General features: G+C 34.4%; 1 protein-coding gene across 5 annotated transcripts in view; it reads right to left on the bottom strand.

Annotated features, from left to right (window-relative positions):
* Positions 1-17,166, bottom strand: part of LOC100373263 (uncharacterized) — a 113,608-nt gene extending 96,442 nt beyond the window's left edge. For all 5 annotated transcript variants that reach the window (XM_078009181.2, XM_085493932.1, XM_085493933.1 and 2 more), the window contains exons 1-2: positions 16,696-17,166; positions 16,444-16,534 (exon numbers count right to left, since the gene is read on the bottom strand). In XM_078009181.2, the coding sequence (XP_077865307.1) occupies positions 16,444-16,534; positions 16,696-16,941 (337 nt within the window). In that variant the 5' untranslated portion in view covers positions 16,942-17,166. The remainder of the gene's footprint in view (positions 1-16,443; positions 16,535-16,695) is intronic.
* Between the last annotated feature and the right edge of the window lie 584 nt (positions 17,167-17,750).

Here is a 17,750-nt window from a genome sequence, read left to right as displayed (position 1 = left end):
GGCTGAAGGGGACGCTTATTAACAGCAAAGTACTAACAGGATTAACTTTACAAACATCAGACAGATTAACAGTGTAAACAACTAAGTCAACAGTCTGTTCAGGATACCATAAGTACAGGTGAAGATTTAAAGGCCCAGGTATACTATAAATATGCTCCTAAACAATAGGGATTATCTCCTTGCTTGTCACGCTGTAATAAACAGCTCCAGCCAAGCTCCGGTAAAAACATGTTTTCTTTAACTTACAGGTGGATTATGTCGTGCCAAAGTCGATGTATGTGACTATGAATATCACAGCAGTGACTGTGTGTTGTATTTATGACAATAAATAGTGTACGAGTTGAGATTTTGGTAGATAAAAGTGAAAAATACAAACCGAGGAAAGGGACGCGCTACTAATCTTGAATAATTAACTACTGCCAATCAAAGTCACATGATGTTGGACCGCTGAAACAGGATGCGTCATAGGCTATGCAAGTGATTAACTTATTAGCATAGCCACACCTCCAATTCACACTTGTCCGGGGGCAAGTGAATCGGGCCTTTAATCTAATCTTGTAGGTTTGCATATTGGCTAGACCCAACTGCATTCATTCATTGAACAAAGAGGTTAGAAAATACTAAGGAATGCCAAAACTTAAAGGGGAACCTTCCAATCCCAGGGATTGCACCAAAGAATCATGGGACACTATTGTTTATGTTGTTTACAAAGTTAATCTATCTTCTGTTATCCATTGTAATTTTAATTCAGAAAGTAAATTTGTTATGAGATTAGGCTTCAACTGGAAGTGCCCCTTTAAGAATATACAAATCTTCAGTCATTTTAAGTATGATTACCCAGTACAGTAACCAAGAAGGTGTACATGATAGTTTTATGGTTATACAACAATATACTAAAGCAAATTCAGAAAGTGCAGATTGCAGAATAATAGGAAGTAGCACACAGTCTCATCAGGAGTTTATTATTTATCAAGAGCAATATCTCTAGATGAGCTTGCGTTGATTGTCAGAAATGGCATACCGAAATGAATAGTTATGAATATAATAGTAAATCCTGGTGTAAATGGTGTTGTGGGTGTTTAGATCGAGCTAAGCATTCATGCACACTTCGTTAACCCATGCTAGGGGACTGAACCGGGTCTTATTTAACAGATCATATTTAACCCAAACTTATCTTTTTTTACCCCGTGCTAAGCGTTCGCCTGTTTGTTTTTTTAGCATGGGTTAATGTTTTTGAGCTCCTAGCCTATGCTAAAAAGCTGTAGGTGAACACAACTGAAGGTGTCCAATGATTCCCTGGAGCAATCCCTGGGATCGAGTAGCTTCCCTTTAACTGTTAGGCAAAACTATAATCTGGGTCATTTGTAGCAGTAAACATCACATTTTATTTTAACCATTATAACCAACAAAATATTTCTCACATATGGCCTCCATTTTGTCCGCTACCCTACACTATCAAAGAATCAACTAATTACTTCGTTGAGTATACATGTAACCTTTTGCAATCAGACAACCAAATGAGGTGAATAGACCAGTAATTGTTACAGCTGTTATTAACATGTTCATTGCACAACTCTGCCTCCAGCAATACATGCAAACCTCATTTAATACTCCAGTGTTCGTCAACTAATTGTACGGCGAGTACAACTCCGATTTGTGAAAGCAATTTGACGAAACCCAAATGAATATTATTCTATTATGCATGCAAGTATACGTTTAAATGAAATGTACTTGAAATATCTGAACATTTCAACGGTTAATTTGACCGCGATATCTTGGATGGTTGCTCAAAGGCAAATAATTGACAATAAAGAAAAACTGCTCTACTTCAAATTCTTCCAATTCAAATTAAGCTGTGTCCCAAAGGCGATGCAAGTATTTAGTGTAGCTTAATGTTAACTATAATAGAAAATTACTTCAGTCCTTATTTTAGCTGCAAACCATAAACAAACAAAATGTACATACTGTAAAATACTTTTTAGCTTGAAGTAATTTTTACTAAGATTTTTTTTTTATGGAGTTTATTTGTACTGTTTTTTGATGACTTGAATGTAAATGTACAAGAAAAAATTTGCTAGATTTTATTTTTACTGAATCTTTCTCTTACTGAAAATAAATTCCAAATGAAAATATCATATTTTACATTTACAGTTAAGCATATGCAAGTTTGCATTATTGGTTTACCAGTTATTAGTGTACTAATTTTGTACATTAGATATCTAAATGTTTGCTCTAATCAGAAATATACACAAAATCCTAGTTAAAATACATGCAGTTTCACATATATATGAGATTTATGAGGCAACATACCAAGAAATGCCAGTTGCCTCACTGGTCACCACCCCGTTGCATGATATAATTACATGAACCAAATGGGTCAGGGCAATGTTGCTTGAAAAACCATCATGTTGGTTTTTCAGGCGACGAGATGCCTGTCGCCATACCCAGTTGCTTTGTGGACCCATTCTTGCCGACTGCAATGCCATGCGTGTCACCTGATTCGTGCCAGAATATTGCATCGTCTGGATCTGAATTAACAGGAATTTATTACAGTATGTAAATTTGAGCTTGGCTTATCTGACGACATATATATATATTTAGGGGATAACTTTCTGTTGAATAAAGAAAATATCAGAGATAAAATACTATTTGACTCATTTTTGCAAATACAGTGTAATATTAAAAGCAGTTTAGATGCTGTTTAATCAATGACATTTCATACTTTAATGTCAATAAATTTCAGAAAGGCGTTTTTAGGTTCCTGATATTTTCAGTGATTTTCACACGATATTGACACAAAGCTGAAATCACCCACCTTAGAAAATGTTTGGATATGACACTTTAACCATGAGCATGACTGAAAAAGACGACACTAAATAAATAGGATATGTAGAAGAAGCAAATTGCAAAATATTATTCACTTTCACAGTTATATATAACAGAAAGTCACACTCCTATTTCCAAAAAAAAATAAATGAAAATGCCTGGCGTAACAAATAACAAGCATGGTATTTGAGTTCCCACCATATTTTAATTTCTAGAATCTATTCCATATATGAAAGGAGTTTAAAAAAAAAAGATTAAATGATTAATAATATTTGTAATAACCGGGCTTTGTGTACTAATATACTCATATCTTTTACAAATATTTTTTTCAGATTACATTTAAAAATAACATACTACAGGTTTATTGGGAAAATATTAACCAATTAAATAAATAATATTTTCAAGTATCAAATTGTCAATTTTGATGTTTGATCCTGGATCTACATGTATCCCAGAATTCCTCAGGCATATCATCGATCAGTTAATGATGGTCATTTAAAGAGAGACCCCCATCTTCTCATCAGAATTTCTTTTGAAAAAACATAATGATAATACTTGGCGAGTTGGAAATCAGCAGATCTATTGACAAGAATAATGATATTTTTTTTACAAATATTTTTCTACAAAAGAAGTGCATCAATAGTGGTTTGTAAACAACATCCAGCGGTAATTGTTATCAACATGATTTGAATGCCACAATTTATCTTGACAAATTTAAGCAACATATCTTTTAACATATTTTTTTTGAAATTCTTTATTTTGGACAAAAAATATGTAACTTCCAATTGGCTCCATGTCTTGATTACAATTTTGGACAAGTTACGGAGAAAATTTATTTGTTCGAAAAAGGTCTATAACTTCACAAACAGAATTTTTTCCAATTTCTTTCACAAATATTTGTTTTCTCAAACATTTTCTCTGTTATTACATCTGATAATGGTGTTAGTTGTCAATTGCTATATATCCCAAAATCATAGGTGAGAACATAGTCATCTAACATTTATTATTTCATTAACCTTATTAAACGACCAGACCCTACCACCCATGTGACATCAAGAGTAACTTGATTGGCTGACTGGCTGACCAATCACATCAAATAAGTTTTCATTGAAATGTAGATAACAGAAAAGCTTAACAAAAAAAAGATTTTTTTTAACATCCAAATTTCAAGTAAAAACATCGCATTTTTCTGTACAGCCGTAATATTCTTGGTCTTGTTTTAACTAAGCTTACTTCATTGCATGAAGGAAATAAAGAGAAACAAATCAATACAGAAATCCACCAGGCAAGTATCTGTCTTTAACTTCATTCACATTCCACAATTTCAATTTAATTGGAAAGAATTTGAATTTAATATTTTTTCTCTGGTGGTCTGAGAAGTCAACTGTGGCAGCTCCAAGAATTGGGACTAATCACCTAATTAATTTGCATCATTCATGACCAGTTGCCGAGCAACAACTATAATTTCCATAACAACCTTCAAATGACACTGAAGTTTTACATTAGAGAAGCTCTTTAAAGTTGCAAGGTTTGATAACCCAACACTTCACAAGGGTTTTTTTTTATCACAAGTTATTCTAGTGGAATAGTCTTTAAATTGAGACTGGATTCAAAACTATGAATGAAATGATAGAATTTTATTGTGTTTATAAGCAAGTCAAGATTTAATAATTTTGTTTGAACCCGTAATGAAGTCAAGAGACTCGTGCGTATTTTCACACGATAAGTTTAATGAATTTTTCACTTGAATTCTTTTAAAAAAAAAAAAAACATTGATGCTTGTTTTTCCAATACTTGTTTCTTTCCTCCACTGCATTACTTTGAAGCGATTATTTTATGCAAAACTTAAACTTTATGAAAATATTGAAACAGAGATTAAGAATTCGAGAAGTCCCAAAAATGATCAATTATGAATAAAAAAAAAACATGAAACTTTTCTAGCAATGCCATTTTCGTGTGTGAATTGGATCAATTAAGAAATTGAATACGTCTATTTCTGGTGAGGAACGCAGCGTGGAGTTACGACTCAGACGACGTATGTTTGGTTACATTTCAATGCAATGTTCCATAACACAACACCGACCTGAGAAGTGAAAACTATCACTCAAATACCAGTATACATAGTTTAACGATGACGCCAATATTGTGAAATGGTATTCTATAACAAGTGTGAAATCTCAAAGGGTTAGCACGGTGGCAAAATGTGGAGTTGAAATTACATCAAATGTTTCATACTTTTGCAGTGATGCATACACGTATACTTCCCGAACTATGCACGACAAACAAATGGCTGGAAAAGTTTGTAGAATATTTTAACCTTTTCACAAACAAATTCCCTCTTTTCAGCACAAATTCAAAAAATAGTTTGTTTATAGTCTGAAATTTTCTTCAGAGGATTGGGGCAAAAATAGCCAAATTTTTTGAGGAAAAACTGAAAATTAAATCAAATTTTGTCTGTTGGCTTCAAAATTAGGGTTAGATATTGAAGAATATAAGAAACAAGCAGCCGAGTCAGCCGAGATAGCTCGGCTGTTAGCAATGCACATTGCAATAAAAACTGAAGATACTGGTATCATTAGAAAATGAACAATATAGTAGGTATAGTATCAAAGCAATTACACTTGCAGTTTTCAAAAAAGACAAAAATACTCATTAAAATTAGAGAATTGAAGATATCATCATCATCATCAAATGAACAAATCTGAGAGAGATCTACCTGTAGTATCTATGTATATGATATCAAAGCAATTGGACTCTGCGATTTTTAACAAGTCAAAAATAACACTTTTTACCAAAAATGACAAAAATATTCACCAAAATTAGAGAATTAAAGATATCATTACAAAATGAAAAAATCTGAGAGAGGTCATCAAGAAATGAAAAAATCTGAGAGAGAAATATTTGGGTAAGAAAGTCTGGCTGTGGAAAAGTTAAGGGAATGCACAACTTAGATATCCATGCACAAGGGTATACGATTTCAATATTAAATGTACGTCAATCGAACATACATGCACATAGATACGAGTACAACTAACGACATCACAGAATGCAATCAACGCATAAAGTTTGATTGGAAAGACTGACATGAATGTGGTTATCATGTATTCAAAAACATGTACACACTTTGCAAATAAGCAAAGATACTAACTAAAGTAAGCAAATAACACCGAATAAACGGCAAGGTAAAGACTATGTCTAATTATAGTAAATACGAACTGCGTGAGTGACTCGAACCGGTGCTCGCGTACTAACTAACTAAAATACTAACTAACTCATTTGAGTATTTCTAGAAATGCATGATTGTCTAGTAATCACATATCAGACAAGTTACATCCTCTTACAAGTTCTTAAAGGAGGCTTGGTTAATTACTTTTACACACATGAAAATAATTTTCGATCACTAACTTACTACCATATATTGGTAATTTTTTCTCCAATAATTTATTTTAGATTGTTAGCTTCTATTAAAATATTTTCAACATTTTCAATGTTTATTCATAAATACCAGATAAAACTTATGATCACCAAACTAATTTTCACAACCAAATTGGGTTAACAATATTTTGCCATCAGAAAATGTTGTTCAAGAAAAAATAATCCTACGTGGTGGATCAAAATGCTGGTCACGATTTATTTGGTAATGTACGTGATAATTAGATATCATAGAGCGTCAATATAATGCAAACTTGAAAGTTTATTTGTAAAAGCAAAACATTTCACATTGCTATGGGTGAAAAAAACAGTTACAAAAGTTGATAATAATTAGGCTAAAAAAAGTAATAATTACAATTAAGAAACAAAATCATGTCACAGAGGAAATTAATAAATACCTAAAACTAGAATTTGTAGAATCTCAGCTGGCATATATCCCATAATATGTTCAGTGCCATGACAACCAATATGCAAATTAACAATTTTCATTTCCTTACATTACATATTGTATTCACAAACGCTTTAACTGTTTTGCAATTTCCTTTTTTGGGCCAAAAACCATATCAGTGACTAATTGGCATGACAACAACAATCCCCTCTATTATAGATATTATTTGATTATGACAGCATATGATTGCAGTAATGTTTTCAATAATTGGCAACCTCAAAGGTCACACATCCTGGTACTTTCTGGGGGGTATTTTAAGAAAAATCTTTCAGGTCATTATCAAATACATTTATTTAAAAAAATATTGCAGTTTCACAAATCTGTGACATATTCAAAGTGTTTTTTTTTTATTCAGCTATCAACAAAATATGTCAAAAATAAAAAGCAGCTTACAATTACTTCCTTTACAGTACGTAGTATACGGGTTCAAGTAATAATGAGCTGAGGCGGAATCATCAAATATTTTTTCTAATTCTTGCATTTTCAGACCGTCAAATATTTGTCTTCATAGTAGCTCGGAACGATCTCAAAATGCGGCTAAATCTACAAAGGTCATGAACCATAAATACATCAACATAACCTACCACTACAAATTCACCACAAAGTCACCACAAAGTATCAGTGATTTGTTCCAATACATCTCTAGTATTTTACCCTAATTTAAGTGGATCGAATAAGCCCCATGCATAATTGGATTTCTACATACTTCCAAGGTACTCGGCAGATACCTGCCAATAAACCAGCAAGACTACAATTTGTTACGTAAACCTAATAAGAATGAAAGATCATTCTCTGAAATTGCATGGCATGCCACACAAGTTGATGACATCTAATATTTCAGAATGAAACCACAGATAAATTCTATTATTACATAACATGCCGACTATTTTCCCTATTAGCAATGCAACTTTAAATCATCATTTATTGTCATTTTACTAAGGAACAAGATAAAACAGTTAAATATTTATAAATGGTCAATCGATCGTGTTTATGTTAATGAAAATTTCAAAAATAGATTTTTATTTTAAATGTATAAAATTAATCATTGGATTGGTTAATCAAACTACAAAGCATGGAAATACATGTTTGTTTATACGAAACACTCGGTGCGTGACGACTGTATCGCTCCAAGTAAGCACCTTCACTTTTAAAGGCACAAATGTCCTTTAAAAAAAAACAAGTCCCTCTAGGAATATAATAATGAGAAATGTAATGAAAAACTCTTATGAAATTTGCAGGATTGCTCACAGTAAATGTACCTACAAATTAAAGACATTAAAAAACAGTTACATGTATATATATTTATCCCACTATTGAAGTTATAGCCCATAATCCCAACTCCCAGGTTTGACCTATGACCCCATCACACCGCTCTTGCATAAGTTTCCTACCACTATCACCCAACTGTCAAATTTGACCTTTGACCCTATCATCCCACTTTTGCATTTGATCCTCAATGCTCATTTGACAATTAGTCAAATTTGACATTTGACCCTATCACTCCACTGTTACAATTGACCCTTAATGCTCATTTGACAATTGTTTCCTACCAATATCACCCCCACTTTCTAATTTGACCTTTGACCCTATCACCTAACTGTAACATTTGACCCTCAATCCTCATTTAACAATTGTTTCCTACCACTATCACCCACTTTCAAATTTGACCTTTGACCTATCACCCCATTGTCAAATTTGACTCCTCCAAATTTAGAGTTTTTTATCATTCTTCATATTTGATACTTTCTGATTTTCATAAAAACATTGATCATCACACTAAACATTCCATAAAACTCAACACAATATTAAGTTAATACTTTCTGAATTTGATAAAAACTGGCATAAAATCATTCTGGTTTAGAAATCAATAATGGTAAATAAAAAGAACATTTTTTTCTATTTGTTTTTATTAGCAATGACTGAGTTTTAGTCAATCAGCTACTGTTTTATGTATTCATTTTGCTTTTCTTTTTTGGGATTATTTTTTGTTTTCTTATTACAAGAATGAAAGACAATGACACTAATGTCTCACCTCATGTTTGTCATATACTAAAATTACATACACTATATTTGAGATGACTGGGACGGTGGGACCTGACTTGGACCTTCAGATTTTAAAATAAATGATATATATTTTTTTTCTATTTTTAGTGCAAGGCAGAGGATCTATGAGGAAAATAATCTATATTATAATAATTATTATAATGATTCAACATACAATAAATACATTTGTTTGGTTTATGTGAGCTTCTAATAGAGTTGCACTTCTAATAGAGTGAATACAGTATCACAGTTAAAGTTCAGCTAGCCAAAACCTCATTTCTTTGAAAGCTTTCCACTTTTAAAATGTCAATAAAATCAATGAAAAGAATGAAATACCCTGCATCAGTCATGATTATATTGGTTATCAATGAAAAACATGTAAATTGTTAGGAAAAAATGACATCATTTCTGTAAATCCCCAGACAGTCAGACTGCTATATACTGGCTTTACTCAAATTTGAACAAACAACTTTTCCTACTTAGTACATGTAATGAGCAAACAAATATATGAAAATTTGGGTTCATTCCCTCAGAATATACTTAGATTAGCATTTAGTGTGGTCGCACATTTTCATCCCTAATTTCTCTAATTCTCGTTACTTGCGTCATGGAAGCGCTTGCACGCACTGAAGCAAAGTGAAATGTGAAATATACATAGTTTTGTTGATGAACATCTGGGCACGTGCCAAAATTGTTAATCCTTTATGTTTGGCGAGAAATTACAACAATTGGGTTCATGTTAGTCCGGACCCTCATTGAGACCTACTCAGCATATGCCCAGATTTGAGAGCATCAATCGGGACCAACATCGATTTTTTTTTTCGGCACATGTAGACTCAGCCCTGACTGCTCACACACACACGTTTCGGCACTTGCCAAGATCTCTAATGTTGATTCTAGACCTACAGAAGCCCCTCCGTTCCCTATAGCAACAATGCTAGGTAATAGTTAAACCAATAATATGCTTTCGAGTGAATTTTGAAATCCTAGAAAAACATTCTGTGATAGGAACGAAAATAACTTACAAAATAACTATAATAAAAGAATGGATGGACAATTTTCTATATTATTTCCTTATTACATGCATCATATATCATAAATGTCGGAATATGGACTAATTTATGCTAAAAAGGATGGCATATGTCCCTTTAAGTGATGCTATGAATCAAGTAATGACTGTGGCCTGTAGGACTATATTATACTTGAACAAGTGCTGATGAAGAACAAGAAATTGTCATAAGTAGTTTGGATGTTTATAGTTTTTGCAACCTTGCAAGTGATAGCAGTATAGGTTTTGAAGGCCAGGATAAGGAGATCTAGCAGACACTTGAGATGACAGCTACTAGCTGCCAATATTTAAGCCGTGTTCAATTAAAATATGTCTGTTTTTCTCACAAAACGTAATCCTTTGTTTTATTTCTCACAACTAAACAACACTTAAAGAGGAGAGTGAAAATCCCTGGGACTGGACATGGCATTATGGGACATTATTCTTTATATCATTAACTTTAAATCTTTTGTATTATGTTATTTTTCACATTTTTTTTTAATCCTGCAAGTACATCTGTTGCAAAATTATTCACTTCTACAACCTTGCTCTTGACATGTGATGGCATTGGAATAACATTTTGTCTAATAAGTATAGGGCAGCAACTCAACTCAAAATCTACATTTCGTTGATGCTGGCTGGCCACTAGTAAAAATTACGACACAACCTGGGCGATGGTGCAGTGGTTAGCATGTTCGCCTCACACCAGGGAGGTTCCGGGGATCGATTTCCGGAGCCAACTTATCAGTCAGCAGCATAAATCTGAGTACAGTCTGCTCTGCCTTCCAAACACGCTCCGTATTAGGTTTGGAAAAATGGTTTGAACACATACACTTGCAATTAACAACTAAGACAAAATATTAATGTATTTTAAAATAAATTTCAACAGAATATGCACTTTTAAAATTATATACGTTAGCATCCAATGAAATACACATCAAGAAAAAGCCAGACATAATTTTATATCATTTAGCAAGCTAAGAACTGAAAACACAGCTTGTATACTACCAGTAGTACCCATTGTCAGTTGAACAGTTTTCTAAAAGAAATGTGGAATGTATTTGAGAGTTGTGGTAAATATCATGGGTTCCTTGTTAAGAATGGAAAACACAGCATGTATACTAGTACCAGTTTAACAGTTTTCTAAAAGAGAAAACGTTTAATTGGGGAATTTATTTGAGATTTGTAGTAAATATCATGGGCTTACTTTACCAGTTTAGTTACGCAAAGAGAAATATCATTATTCGTTACGTACATGCTGTTAATTACTGCGCAAGTTAACATCAGTTATTTTTAGAAACCATGTTTAACTTGAGCATAGAAAGGTATCTTTAATTATTTTTTACTCTGAAGGTTAATTTGCAAACCATGTTTGTAATAATTAGTGAATTCCTGTCAGATAAGGGCACTGTCAGATCCATGACAGGAAGGATATCATGGCCTCTGACAGTCTTTCAAGGTTGACTATCATCACCAATACTGTACCAGACATTTTTGAAATACCTGTATGTCTTAAGACACAGACCATAGATTGGGAACTGGGCCACCAACAGTGAGCCATTCAAGTATGTGAGGTGACCCCTCTGCCATCACTACTGCTATACTCACAGTAAACCATAGTGAGGCATACAGAGTATCAGGTCTCCTCTCTCATATCACTTATATACATGTACTACTACTCACACAGTAAACCATAGTGAGCCATACAAGTGAGTGAATGAGTGTTAATTGCCCCTCTGCCATCACTACTGCTACTCGCCATAGTGAGACATACAAGTGAGTAACCGAGTGTTACCCTTCTGCCATCGTCACTGCTACTCGCCATAGTGAGACATACAAGTGAGTAACCAAGTGTTACCCCTCTGCCATCGTCACTGCTACTCGCCATAGTGAGCCATACAAGTGAGTAACCAAGTGTTACCCCTCTGCCATCGTCACTGCTACTCGCCATAGTGAGCCATACAAGTGAGTAACCAAGTGTTACCCCTCTGCCATCACTACTGCTACTCACCATAGTGAGTCATACAAGTGCTACTCGCCATAGTGAGCCATACAAGTGAGTAACCAAGTGTTACTCCTTTGCCATCGTCACTGCTACTCACCATAGTGAGTCATACAAGTGAGTGAATGAGTGTTAATTGCCCCTCTGCCATTGCTACTGCTGTACAAGTGAGTGAAGTATTTTCTCTACTATCACTATGGCTACTCAGAATAGACTGTACCATTAACCCAGTGGTCACTCCCAGCACTGGTAAAAGTTCAAAACATCTTTTATTCAGTGTTATTTCTTATAAAGCACTTATAAGTAACTATGGCGATGCATTGCTTGCATCATGGTGACTGCTGGGAGCCAGTTACCCTCTTTGAATTCAGGAAAAAAGTCAGAATTAAAAAATCAAACTTTGAGTAGCTACATGCTCTTTGAAAAACAGTGCATTTTTATTTCATATTCAAGATGCATGAGCACAGCTGAAAATGAGAACATGCGATGATGCACTACACAGGAATAATGTTTCTCTGTGCCAATACTTTTGCACACACATAAAAATTAAGCAGAATATTCATGATATTATCCTTAACAAGTAACATATTTCTGAAATAGACATTCATTTGTCAACTGAATGAGTTGTAAAAATGTAAAGCACACATATGTAAATTAATGTAAAAGATCAAATTGAAGATGAAGACTATTTTTTGTGTGCATTGTGAGCACTCAACAAAACTGGTACAATTATCTCCACAAACATACTTAACATGCAATTAAACATTAAATACATTCATAACTGTTTTACTTTGAGGGAAGATTGTTTAAAAAAGACCAGCTACTGCATTATTATGAGGGTGTGGGTTTTTACATATTGCATTAGTTTATTTAATTTTTTCATATTTTAATTATTATTCATAACCTTTTGTGTTTTGCAACTGTATTGTACTAGGTATGTACATGCGTATCCTCATACACTGGTATGATATAAATTACTATTACTATTATCAAAGCTGACACATCCAAGACTGAACCAAGTTTTAATTGTAATAATTCATTTTTAAATATTCCAATCAAATAATTTAAGATTATGGGAAGTTATATAATTGTGACAAGTATATAAGTTTTCTTACTAGTTCTGAATATTACTGGCTGCAGTAATTTGGAACACTGGTAAATCTCTATGTGAAGTGATATGATGTCTATTGGAAGACTATAGCCTCCATCGATTATCAAAATGAGTGGGGAAAAACACCGTCTCCATGGCAATGTATTTCTAGCAAATGAAATTTGATTGCACAAATAACGGCATGCATAATGATACCTTTGAAAATTTAATGTTGAAGTGATAAAAACCCAGAACTTGACGGATATCATATGAAATAGACTTCAATAAAGCTTCATGATTGATCTCTGATTGCAAATTAAAGTTCAACTCCAATCATTACTCCCAGGAAGGTGTTTATTTTTTAAATTGATCAAAAGAAGAGAAAGAATTCAAAATTCAATAATTAGTTTGGCATAGAGCTACAGTAGTCTGCCAGGTCGAGGGAGAATCACTGCTCTTAGGTTTTTCTCCTGGTAAGAACTCTACATCAAATCACTGCATCTTCTATTGATTTGAAATCAATAAATCAACATTTTCTTGCTCATTATCAAAGAGTGTTCCCATTTAAGAATGAATTCTTAATTATCAATACTTGTATTGTTAATTTGGGGGCGGTGTAACTACACACATCTTTGCATGGGTCTTAAAGAAGAATAACAATATTAAACCATTTTTATTTTATGTGTGAGAAATTTTTGCAAATCAGTAAAAATTGCAAAATTTGTTATTACTGAAAATGTATATGGTGTCCTAGAAAATGTAACATCAGAGAATTCGCACGAATGGCTAAATCGAGAATCCTAAAATCGTGAAAAGTGAACAGTTTATAGCATCAATGTACCAATATACTAGTAACAATCAACTATAAAGAACTAGACATAGAATAAGAATTCAATGTATCGTCCTGCTATTCGACTCAATGCAGTATTTCACAGCATGCATGTCATAACACAAGATTGTATTGTGCTTAAAACGTAATTCGTGCATCAGATCATATAGGAATCTGAATACCAAAGCATATCACAAAATTTCTCTCTATCATAATAAAACCTGGCTGGGCAGCTAGAAATATAACAACAGCTGTAGGCACCCAGACAGAGGTCAAAGTACCATGGTTCTAGCGCCGCCTGCAATTCCGATATACACAATGCAGTACACTCTTCATACCATCTAGCATAGTATTTATTCATGTTGTACTCAAAATATACTCAGGCAAAATAAAGTGACAAGCCATATAAGTGGAAGCTCTAATTCACAAAATAAAAGTGAGCATTAGTTTTAGAACAAGATGCTGTTAGTTTTAGAAAAGGATGCGTGTTGTCTTGTTCTGGATGACAGAATTACACCTTCACCCCTAAAAGGCCAAGTTCATAAATCACATTGATTACCAAACTATTTTAGAAGTTCATCTATTTCTATCTTGTAAAGTTGCTCCTAATTATACAATCAGCTTGGGTAAGGTCAGAGTTCTCTCAAAATGTAGGGGCACTACGAGTTGTCGAAATGCGACAATGAATTGCATTTATTTCATCAACTTGTGTGGTAATACCCGCACACAATGAAACAGTGCTTCACTGAGTGTCCCCTGAAAAAATATTGAATGTGACCAATTTGCATATGAAAGACGTTTTAATAGATTATTCTTATTCACTTGATTTAAAAGGAATGCAGAAGCAGAAATATTGACCGAGTTTATTTTTGGAACATTCCCTAGGTTTCAAATTTACTGCTTTATGTATGAAGATACACTATGTTCTATAATTAAATTTGAATATGCATTAGATTTAAATAGTGTGCATTTAAATAAATATAAATACAACCCATTTGATAATTAGTTTTAAACATTCACACTTTTTTTACAGATAATTAATAATAATGGACAATTAAAAAAAATGTCTAAGATTAAACTTTTCAAGGGAAGGCATAACATATTTTTGCCGCACAGATCAGAATGTTTCACAGGATTAACTCCTTGAAAACAGGATTAAAATGTATTCCTAACGTAATTAGTGGCATTAACCATATTAACCTGCCAGTGCCAAGGAGAACAATGATGCAATTACATAAGTGATATTCATGTTTATTTTAATTAATTTTGTTCAAGCCCTGATTTAATTACTGGTAGCCCATGGCAACAGTTGTATATTCTACTGAGAAAATATATACTACTTTAAGAACATCTTACAAGACAAATCTTACTAAGAATTTAGTAAAAATAAGTGATTTACAGAACCATGGATAAAAAAGTGAAATTTTCACTGCCGCATAATTTTGTGACAATACAATAGATACAAAAGTTATCTCTTGTAAAATTAAAATTGAACCTGGAAATGACATGCTATAAATTCAAAATATTTTCAAAGAATTAAATTTAAATTAAAGCTCTGTATTTGACAGAGATGACTGGCGGAACAGTAATTGTGTGTACGCAGAATAGAAGGTATCTGCTGTGACTGCAACACTGACAGTTACAGTTAATTAAAAGAGGGTCTTGTCACGAAAGTAGAGATTACTAGAAGGTTTTCCATTCATATATCAGTGTACTTTCAGTCACTGTTGGGGGACAAAGCGAAGAGCAAAAGTACTAGTAGTAGTCTGAGAAATCCAAAGAATGGGACAAACAGACTTAAGTGGGGTGAGAGAGAAATGGATATGAAATAGGACTGACCACCTCTATCATCGAACGCAAAAAACATGACACTCGAATCGCTGGTCGGGTGTAGCCTCGTCTGCGCGAATAAAAAGCAGTCCACTCAACCAAACTATGCTTTGGTGTTTTGAAAAGGGCATGTATTTAACTTTGCGGGTGTAGTGTGCGAGTTGCCTTGCCCCCGTTCATTGAACGTTTGTCACTTCTTCCATTCATCTTTGGAGAAAGGGAGGAAAGGGAACTCTTCCGCACTCCAACTGAAAAAGGATTTGTGATCGGCTCTTGACACAAGTTATTACCAGGACTCGAGGAGGTGTTAGCGCCTTTGCAAAGGAATTCAACCATTCAAGGGCATGGAAATGGAAGCTAATAATACCGAGCAATTTCACGGGAAAACTCACATTTGTAAACGATCTGGTGTATAATCTAAGCGCAATGAGGTGTAATTACATTCCATCAAAAGATACTGTACTCTAAACGAAGTGTGTTGAAATTTAGGCGCATACTCGACCGCGCAGTATCACGGTAGTAATAGTGGAGGGCTTCCCAGGCATGTAAGCAAAGATAAGGTCTTCGCGGTTGGCATACTCCGATCAAAGAGAAGATACTCTGCTACTAAGAGTAATCGGGCACAGTAAACAGCGAGTGGGAGAGCCGGACAAATAAGCAGAACAATGCAGCACAATACAACACCGGCTATTTCCGATAATTTCACGCGCTTTATCGTTCGTGCATGGAGAAAAGCTACACTTCAATGCTAAGTTTTCGCTCCGATGAACGCGTCAATCGCGCAGTTTATAGGAGAAATCGGCGCTTCACACTTCAACAACACTTTCACATACCCCTCTCTTCACAAATCTCATCCGCTCGTATAAAAACAAGCAACTTGAGCATAACAACAGACCTGCAGGGCAAAGGCATTTCTCTTTCTCCAAATATGTTTCTCCTTGGAGCTGCCTTTTTTGCCTTGTCTTCGCCAAATGATCCTCGAGCCGCTACCAAAAAAAATCAAGAAACAACAAGTTCGAATTACAAAAAGGCAAGGCCCAACAATATTATTAACAGTGCGCGAACAATGCAGAAAGTAATGTTTACAAAACACTAGCTGCTAGTGTAAGAGGTGAGAGTGAATTGAGAAATAACTTTGAAAGTTTACCTCTGATAGGAGTTGATCGAGGCGGTTGTCTAAATATGCCTCTATCCTCTGGTGGTCCTCTATCTCCAGGTTGGAAACACGCTTTTCGATTCCCAGTAGTCGAGAGTCTAGTATAAAATACACGCACACAGCAGCGGTAAAACTAAAGACAACGCATAAAATACCTAAACATGAAATTCCCAATAACGATTTCGCGTGCTTATATTCCCTTTCCCTGCCGGAATCGTCGTTCGCCTCCGTCACCATTTTCTTCCCAAGACTGTGTGCAAAACTAGAGTCTATGATGACCGTGTTGCTGCCGATGAGGCTGCCAACTGGTCCTAGTATAAGAAAATCCTGTGTGGCCGATTGTGTTTTTTGCTCAGCGATGAGATACAATCACGGCGTTTTACAAAGTCCCACACACACACTTCAACTTCGATCGCTGAAAGATCTGGATATAGACATGCTATCAACTTCTGTTACGTACAACTTTTGCTAATTGATTGAAATATCAGTCCGCGAAGTGCTCCGACCCCGCGAGTTTTTAAAAAACACCAAGTCGTAGATTACACGTCCGAATGACTGAGCGCCGTATTTAGTTACTGTCACAACACGGCAATCGATTCGATTTCAACTTTGAGTCCCCCAGTATAAGCAGTCAGTGAATTTGATCGCTGCACCAATTTTGAAGTTTATAAATCACGCAATAACTTCCACAGGTAAAAAGTAGTTCTAATACGCGGAACGATAAACATAAACTGTGGAAGTGGGACAAACATTATCTGTCAAAACTGGGGATACCCAGGAACTGGCACAGTAATGTGGTTAGTGATTATATTTAAATGATATAATTTTAAACCTTTACACACATCATAATATACGTTTGATAACATCTTTAAAAAAATTCTCAATATTTAACACTGACAATTCTTCACAAATATCGTCATAAAACCCATATTATTTTGATAATTAATAAAACCATACGTGGTATAAAACTATTAACCGTGTTAACCTGTCAGATCCCGGGATTCCCCTCCCATGAACACAACAGCTGAGCTGATTGGACACAGATT

This window comes from Saccoglossus kowalevskii, chromosome 19, assembly GCF_978046115.1.
Source record: "Saccoglossus kowalevskii chromosome 19, keSacKowa6.1, whole genome shotgun sequence".
Lineage (NCBI taxonomy): Eukaryota > Metazoa > Hemichordata > Enteropneusta > Harrimaniidae > Saccoglossus > Saccoglossus kowalevskii.
This window is presented reverse-complemented; position numbering and strand designations above follow the sequence as displayed.